Genomic DNA, 9415 nt, shown 5'->3' with positions numbered 1-9415 from the left:
ATCACTAGGAAGGGCTTGCTCTGTAGGACAAGCTCCTTTCTCTGATCTCTGGTCAAGGATTTAGGGATTAGACCATCAATTAGAAAGAAACTTGCATTTTGTCATACCAATCTAGAGGATCTTCACTCGGATCATAAATATGCCAACATCAGGTAGGTTATTCTGGAATCCCAGTTGGAGCTTCTCTTGATTTCATTCTGTTGAGATAATCTACAATAGCATACTATTTTCTAGGTCTATGAACAATTGTATAGTCAAATTCTTGTAGTAGGACTATCCATCTAGAAAGTCTACCTATGAGTTGTGGTTTATTAACTAAATATATCAGTGCTTGGTGGTCCACATGAAAATTAATATTGTTGCCCAGTAGATAGTTTCTGAACTTGTGCAATACACATACAATTCCAAGTGCTTCTCTCTCAGTGACAGCATAGTTCCTTTTATGCTTTGTGAGGATCCTACTTCCATAATACACTAGTCTCAACCATTTGTTTTTCTTTTGTTGCATTAATATTGCACCAACAGCTTTGTCTGATCCATCCACAAAGACCTCAAATGGTAAAATCCAATTAGATGGTTGCAGGATGGGTCCTATCAGTAGCATCTTTTTAAGGATATTGAAAGATTCATCTTGTTCTTTTCCCCATGCATATGGCTCTATTTCTCTAGTTAGCTTTGTAAGTGGATAGCATATCTTAGCCAAGTATCTAAAAAATCTACAATGCCATTTGACTTTCCCAACAAACCTTTGTAAGTTTTTCACATTCTTTGGTAGATTTGCCTTTTAAATGATAGAGAATTTCTTAGGATCAATTTCCATCCCCTCCTCTGATATAATGTCCCAGTAGGACTCCTCTTCTGACAGTAAACATTTTGTAGGGTCAGGGCTGAGCCTAGCCAACGTACATTTTTCAAAGCATAGTCTTAAGTGATCAAGGTGTTCATGACTTTTTCCAAACACTGAAAAATCATCCAAAACTACTCTCATGAAAGTTGTTAAGTATTGTACAAATACATTTTGGATATACTTTTGGAAAGTAGGTGGTGCATTTTTGAGTCCAAATGTCATCACATTACATGCAAATACTCCCCATTCAGTTACAAATGTTTTTTTTTCATTGTCCTCAGGAGCCATTTTGATCTGATTGTGGCCACTAAATCCATCAAGGAAACTATAAATTTCATGGCCTGCAACAACATCTAGTAATGAGTCACAAAATGGGAGTGGAAATGGATCAGTGATTGTGGAAGCATTCAATTTCCTATAATCCACAGATATTCTGAGTTTTCCATTCCTTTTTGGTACAATAAAAATTGGGGATAACCATGTAACATGGTCCAAGGGATATATGAATCCAACGTTGAATAGTTTGTCTAGTTTCTCCTTCACTTGTCTGGCTTAATTGGCGTTCATCTTGTATCTATGTTGTATCACTGGAGTTGCATCTTTTTTTGGGATTCTATGTTGGCAAAATATTAGGCCTACACCCTTCATGTCTATATAGTGCGATGCAAACACGTCTTTGTATTCAACCATCAATTTCTTCAGTTGTTCTTTGAATGATATGTTAAGGCCAGTGCTTATAAGCACTATTTTGGGGTTGTCATAGTTTCCAAGATTCATTTCTTCTAGATCATCTTCTTTTACTCTTGCACTCATTTTCATATGCTCTTCAAAATGTGTTTCTACTTCAATGATGGCCTACATACTTGTTTTTTTGTTCTCCTCTGATATACCTTCCTCATTGTCTAATTCTTTTGCTATATTGTCATTTTATTTTCTGATTGTGCATCTGATTTTTGTCCGAATCTATCTGATTGTATTGTTTGTACAGTTGGTTCACTAACTTGTAGTTTCCTTTCTGAAGTGATGTATTGTGTGACTATTTTTGTGACATCTACCTCAAATATAGGTATTACAGATGGGCTCTTCTCAGGAAGCTTTCCTCCTCATCCTCCTTAAGTTCAACTACCATGTTTACACCTTCTGCCTCCAATGGTTGCATATGTTGAGGGAAACTTCTTTTAGATGTCAGGAAAATCTTAAACTTTTTCTTAGCTTTTCTAATCGTGATCCTCTCAGCTCCCCAATCTTGTTTCACTCTTGCAGCTCTCAGCCAAGGTCTGCCTAATAACATGGAGTAGGAACTATCTTTTTCTTCCATTCTGAGTACAACAAATGTAACAGTGAAACCTAATCACCATATGCTAATTTCTTGCCTCTGAGGATGCCAAGTGGCTGGATTCTTCTTTGATAAGCCATTCTCACTTGGAATGGTGCTGGAGCTAACTCATTGCAGCACCAGAATTTATTGAATAATTCTTCAAATAATATGTTAACACATGATCCTCCATCAATCAGGACATCTGGTATTCTTTGTCTTTTGTACTCAACATTAATTGTTGGAACTCTGTAATCCAGCTCTTCTTGTATATTAGAGTGTTATCATGCATATTAGAGATGTCTTCTTGTACATCATGTTGTAGTTGCCCTTTGCTACTGCATTTTGGTTGTTAAATGGTATCCAATTGGATTCTAACTGGTTGATGGATGGTATCCGATTGGATTTTGACTAGTGGAATTTTGATATCTGCTTTAGGAGGATATGTTCTAGTGGTCAGGTGTGAACATGGTGTGCTACTTGAATGTGAGGTGACACTCTTCCCCTAAAATTTGGGTTATACCAACATTTTTCTTTGTCATGGTTATCTTTTCCATAGAACTCACATGTATTTTTTGCCTGATTTGGTGATAACCTTAAATTATGCAATTGTTTTTTTATCATTTGTTCTGGTTTTGAGGTTTTTTCTTCTTTCTTTTTGGTTCTTGACTTATCCCTGGCTTTTGTCTTCTTGTCTTTTCTCTTGTTCCTTTGCTTTGCTAGTTTCCTCTTATTCAGACTCCTCATCCGAGCTGTCGGAATTTGATTCATCACTGTCATCATCCTCTGCATTGGAGTCATCTTCTGTGTCTGAATCAAATGCTCTTTTCGTTTTTCCTTTCTTTGATTCTGTTTTACAACCAAGTCTTCTCTCTGCTCTTTGAGCTGCTCTTTTCTTTTTTCCTTTCTTTGATTTTGTTTTACAACCAAGTCTTCTCTCTGCTCTTTGAGCTACTTCCACCATGTTGTTGAAGTCATGTGCTCCTCCCAATTGATCTCTTCTTCCTACTGTAGTTCCCAATTTCTTGGTTAGTCCTTTGCAAAAGTAGTCTCCAAGTTACTCCCAAGTTATTTGTCTATAGGCCTTGTGTAGGTCTCGACGGTGACTCACATGTCGTGGGGATGTTGAAGAGATACCGATGGAGCCTCCACTCCAAGCTACTCCTTGTGAGAGCAATGCAAGGCATGAGCTATCCACAAGTGTCACTCAAGCATCTACAACATCATCTAGTAATGAGTCACAAAATGGGAGTGGAAATGGATCAGTGATTATGGAAACATTCAATTTCCTATAATCCACACATTTTTTGAGTTCCCCTTTCTTTTTTGGTACATTAACAATATATTTTGTCTAGTTTCTCCTTCACTGTTTTGGGGCTATTATAGTCTCCAAGATTCATTTCTTTTAAATCATCTTCTTTTACTCTTGTAATCCTTTTCATATGCTCTTCAAATAGTGTTTCTGCTTCAATCATGGCCTATATAGTTGTTTTGTTGTTCTCCTTTGATATGCCTTCCTCATTGTTTGATTCTTTTGCTATATATTGTCATTTTTGTTTTTTGATTGTGCATCCGACTTCTATCCGAATATATCTGGTTGTATTGTTTTTGTAGTTGGATCGGTAACTTGTCGTTGATGTATTGTTTGACTAACTCTGTAATCCACCTCTTCTATTGTTGATGTATAGATTTCTCTCGGGGTTTTCACTATGTATAATCACCATAATATCACGTGCATTCGAGGCCTATTTGTAAAAGTCTTGATCTGTAAATTTTTTATAAATAAAGTGAACCCTTTTCTATTCAATTTGTGAATGCCCCCTTTATAGGATACCCTTTTATATGTGAAAAATGTGTAAAAATGGGATCACCAATCTTGTCTAATTCGTGTTTTAGTTCTTGTTTAGAGCTTTAGCTCTATCGTCTGTGAGTATTTAGAGCTTCTGCCTATTGCTTGAGATAGTTGCTCAGTACATTCCTTAACACATTCGCAACTGTTTCAGCTTGTCCATCGTGCTTTGGTTATGTTGTAGCAAGTTTCTTTAACTTCGTACTTGCTTCTTCTAGTGGTTGTTGGAGTCTTGCTCATCTTCGGTCAGTGCTGACTATTGTCGGAGCATTGTTGGATTCCTCTTTTCGATTCTTTTTTGCTTGCTGATTACCTCCTCATCCTCTTCTCGACTCATGTTGCTCTTTGGCGTATTTGCGACTCTGTTTGAGGTGGAATGAATTCGTATTGGTTGTTGCTCTTTCTTGGACTTGAGTTGTTGCTCTTGTAGTACAAGTTGTCTTGTTCTTTCGTTGCTTTTCTCAATTGCAGTCTGCAGTTGTCGTCCTTGTTTCTTGTTTTGTGGCGAAGCGGTCTTCTCATCGCGTTGCTCTTTGTTGAGTCGGAACGTTGTCCATCACCTTTCAGCACTAATCTTCTGTTATTCTGAGTTCGAACGTTGAGGAGGATCGCTAAATGTGTTCCAGGTTCATTCACAATGCAAAAAACTTGAATAACTTTAATTGGAAGCAACGAGATCTCGGGGAGTAACACACAGTAAAAAACAGAGCGGATCACTAAAAGAAGGGCTGCAGATATAATTCAAGACATCGAAATGTATAGGAGAGCTAAACACAAAACTCCATCTTCTTGGTATTACTTCGAACAACAACTGAGCTCTCTAGACTATTACATCAGTAAGTCTGCAATTCAATAACAGTCGTCTGGCAAGAATCATTCTAGAGACAAAAATCCAAGAGAGTGTTCTTGGAGGCAGTTATAATCATTTTTCAGATACAAGATAGTATGTCCGAATATTCTATTCCTTCACCTGGAGGTAGTGGCTCAGTGGGGTGGTGGAGTTACCCCTCAATAGATCACTTACATGAGTTTTTAATAGCAATTTGCCAAAAAGACCTCTCCATTTGAGAACGCTTCCAAAGAGAAAGTTTAATAGCTCGATACCTAATATTTTTGTACAATTAAAGGAAACTATTGGAAACCTGAGCTTGCCCCAACCACAAATTATGGGTGTTATCAAAATCATCGCTCCTAAGAGTGAGCAAAGATCTAAAATACCAATCTAAATAATGAATTAGAATAAATTGAAACCTACAAGAAAGCAACTAGATTATGAAAAGAGCATAATAGACTATTTTGCTCTTAAAGACTTGAGTCCTTAGGTAATGTTTTTGTCTCTTTAAGAAAGAGCTCCCCATCATAATCTCTAAATCCACAACATTTCTTCATGCTTGATTTCTCTTAGAAATCCATTGTGAGGAGTAAGCTTGAAGCTATGCTATAATCTTCAAGTTATAGCATAGTTAGGAGTAGCTTGAAGCTATACTATAATGTTAAGTTAGCCATAGTACAAAGTTCTGCCATTACTTTATTGTGAGCAGCTACATTTTCTCAACCGAGAGAACCTAAAGGCATGCGCAAAAGAAATGTTCACACTTCAATTGATAATTCAAGACTGTCATAGACGCTATGGAGGAGATGAGTCCCACTATACAAAGAATATCGAGCTTACCTGTTTTAGGCAAACCTCCAACGTCTACATATTTCTTGTGTAGCATCTTTTAACTCAAAACTCGGAAAACACGGGCAATATGTAGAGAGACAGTACGGTGAAGCTTTTTTGAGCATCTATAATTGTAGAGATAGGGTAGAGGAATGCAATGGGAACCCAGACAATCCCAAACTCCTGGAATCTGACTTTAAGTTCATGGATGTTTAAGCGGAGGTCGGAAAGGATGAGTGTGAAGCAGAAGGACGAGACAGATGTGGAAGAATCGGAAGAAGTGGCAGAGAACGACCAAGAGATCTGGCAGAAGTTGAAGAAGGGGAGGAGGGCTGAACTGTGGGAGAGGGCAGAGAGATCTGTTGCAAGTTGAAGAAGTGGAGGGAGGGCTGAATTGTGGGAGAGGATGCTGGTAAAGTATCATGGTCCTTGGGGAGCGTAGGAGTAACGGAAATCTGGCCGAGAGGCAGGCAAAGATGAGATCCTTACCTCCTTCAATGCCTGGTGCACTTGGCTCATCTTAGGACGAGATTCCGGTAGAGGATGGGAGCAAACTAGACCCAAATGCAACACGCATCTCCATCGATCCTCCATCTCTGAATCCCTTGCCATCATCCTTGAATCCATGGCTTCCATCAGTTTGGTGCTCTCATGTAGAGACCATACCCACTCCACAAGCATCATTTCTTGTGGTGGCAACTCGTAATCCAGCACTCTCCGACCACAAGCCACTTCCAATGCCAGAATGCCGAAGCTGTACACATCTGCTCTGTCTGTGGCCTTTCCTGTAAAGGGCACCTCCGGAGCAACGTACCCAGGTGTTCCCGCTGCAGTCATGGTGACAATCCGATCGTGGGCGATCAATCGTGCAAGCCCAAAATCCCCCAGAACAGGTTCAAACTCGGCATTTAGCAGAACATTGGCTGCCTTCACGTCTCTGTGCAGCACACATTCTCCCAATCCTTCGTGCAAATATTCCAAAGCAGCTGCTACCCCAAGCAGGATGTTGAATCTGGTCTCGCTTGTCAGACTTGCTTCTGAATTTCCCCGGAAGAGATGCTTGTCTAGGCTGCCACTGGCCATGTAATCGTATACCAGCAGCGCTTTCTCTTTCTCGTGGCACCATCCTCGTAACCGTAAAAGGTTGCGATGTCGAATGCTGCTGATGATTCTTATCTCGGAAGGAAATGGTGCTTTCTTTCCCAAACCCTCGTTCAGTCTCTTCACGGCCACCGTGGATTTGTCAGGGTCACGCACGATACCTTTGTATACACGGCTGAATGCACCTTCACCCAGTACGTTCTTATCGCTGAAGGCTTGGGTAGCTCGGCTGAGCTCGCGATAGCTGTAGCGATGCAGAGCCGAATCGATGTTATAGTCATCTCTTTCATGACTAGATGGTACCGTCCTGCAGCAGTACCAAAACGCTAAGGCCATCGCAATGCAAGTACCCACTGAGAAAAACAAGCCCAGGCCCAAGATCAAGCCCAAGTCCACTAGAGCGAGGCCCTGTTTCCTTTTTGAAGGTGGGAATGAAGCTTTAAGAGATGGTGCTGGAGCAGGACTGATTTCAAGTCCGCTTGTGGAAAAATTCCAAGAGTAGAGAGCATGCCCTTCACACGGTACACCAGTCGAGGCTGAAAATCCAACATACATATATTTCTGGAAGACGCTCGACAGATCGTAAGAGGTGACTAAAATTGGTTCCACAGGACGCTCCTTCGAGCTGCTGCTCGTCATCCAAACTTGGATCAACTCGCTGGAAGCGTCGTAATCAATCCAAACGGTGAACGTATAATTGCTGTACAGATACAATTCTGGATGCACCGAATCAGAGCAAGGGTCGACTCCTTGAGTGTCATATGTGGTATTTGAATTCAAACTGTTGATATCGATTCCGATATGGCTGGAGCTTGGGTCATCGAGGTCCGCATTTTGAAATGTGTCGAACTCAACAGCGAACAAGTGACGGCTGCGCTGCGGCAGTGAATCGCTTTGGGTCGGCTCGACGAGAGGAGCGCACCCACTGAGCAGACCAAGACACCCACCGGTGCTATTGACGGGGCTTGCGATGTCTGGAGCGATGAAAAACGCCATCCCATCCCCACAATCTCCATATTCTGCCCTTGTGACTATCTGGAACGTAAACGACGTGCTGAAGGAAGCAACGTGACGATGATCATCCATGAATTGAACAGGTTGACTGTAAACAAACCGACCCGAGGTAGATTTTGCAACATGCACGTCATTACCGACAATTGCATCAGTGAGCCAAATGGCATGTTCGATGGGCATGGAAGAGCCAGAGAGGTTCAAGGTGGCAATGCTGGAAAACGTAGGATAATCGAATTGAATGGCACGTAGAATGTGCAATGATTCTGCGAGGATGAGGAAGAGAAGAAGCATATGATAATGTAGCGGTGGCCGTGCCATTGCAGTTTCGTTACCAATTCACAACAACAGAGCAATAATAGATATTGGGTCGTTGGAGGAGAAGAAGAACAGCTCCCTTTTCCTTGACTTGCTTTTTCCACTTTTCTCGACCTTGCAAAGACGCGTTTCTTGTCGGCCACCAAATAACCAGTTCTCTTTCTCTTCATGGCAGACAGCCTTCTTAGCTCTCATTAAAAAACACGTGTCCTCTTAGATGTTCATCTCGACAAAAATCTAATGGTCTATATTCTCCTTCAATTTTGGGTGTGGATTGCTTTTCAGTCTCTCTCTCACTACAATCTAAACATTGATATGCTGCACCCTCGATCTTTCTAACCCAATTGTTTCTGCATAATCGTCCCTTGCTCTTCCCAGCAAGGGTGGAGCACTGAGCTCCCTCTCAGCAGCCTTTGTCGGCCTCAGTCCCAAAGGAATTTCTTCTTCTCCTGGTGATCATAGGAGTGACTTGTTTGTCTCTGATGGAGAAAATAAGAGCTCGCCCTCCTACTCAATGTTGATGCGCAAGCAATTTCTAGCATTGCCAGGTCTAATCCTTAGCGATTGCCATGGAAGCTGCACGTTGCAGCTCATGGCACCTACATCGACCTCCATCGACGATTTTAATAGATTATAAGGCCTTAATTTGAGTTATGGAAGAGCGAGTAGTAGATAGGGGAGAAGAGGTCCGTCGTCGTACTAGCAAGATTGTGCAGTATTTTTTTAGTGACCTTATGCTAGCTTCGCAGTCTGCTCTTCTCACGTCCCTGATTGATCACCTTGACTTGGTAAGTGTAGGAGGCTTGCTGGTCTTGGTGCACGTAGAGATAGGGTTGTATGTAGCGAGGTCCTTAGCAGTGTTTGACGTTCCTATGCTTCTATTAAGCATAGGAACTCTAGTGATGCGTTGGGAGCACGTCGTGCTATTGTGGCTGCCATTAGTAGACCTCATATGACAGGCCATGTGCATACCGCTTCACATCTTCTTCAAATTGCACTGCGCACATTGCGAGTAGGCATGATTAGGAGGCAGAGTCTAGAGGATAGTGAGACTGATGCTCTTTGGGCTTCGAGTGGTCGTGCACCTCGTAGCGATCGATTGTTGGATGATTCCACTAGGTCCCTCATACAACATTTTTGGGAGGAGCATTGTAGAGCATCCCCGGTGTTCAAGAAGGCATTGCGGAAGAGGGTGTCACACGGTGTGTAGACTGAGCATGGTGCATGTTTTTTGGATTGTACCTAGACTGAGTTGTACACTCAGTTTGTAGAGGCGCACCTAGAGTTCAGGATTGGGCAGAGGTCATTTGA

General features: G+C 41.5%; 1 protein-coding gene across 1 annotated transcript; it reads right to left on the bottom strand.

Annotated features, from left to right (window-relative positions):
* Nucleotides 1–5811: 5811 nt before the first annotated feature.
* On the bottom strand, nucleotides 5812–8062 carry LOC147892925 (L-type lectin-domain containing receptor kinase S.4-like). Its single transcript, XM_087387508.1, has one exon. It carries the CDS (start codon nucleotides 7967–7969, stop codon nucleotides 6095–6097), a length of 1875 nt encoding a protein of 624 aa, XP_087243634.1. The 5' UTR covers nucleotides 7970–8062; the 3' UTR covers nucleotides 5812–6094.
* Nucleotides 8063–9415: the final 1353 nt, after the last annotated feature.

Source organism: Dipteris shenzhenensis, chromosome 16, assembly GCF_047967505.1.
Source record: "Dipteris shenzhenensis isolate YYH24624 ecotype China chromosome 16, Dip_SZ_1.0, whole genome shotgun sequence".
Classification (NCBI taxonomy): domain Eukaryota; kingdom Viridiplantae; phylum Streptophyta; class Polypodiopsida; order Gleicheniales; family Dipteridaceae; genus Dipteris; species Dipteris shenzhenensis.
Note: the sequence above shows the minus strand (reverse complement) of the source record. Positions and strands in the feature narration are given on the sequence as shown.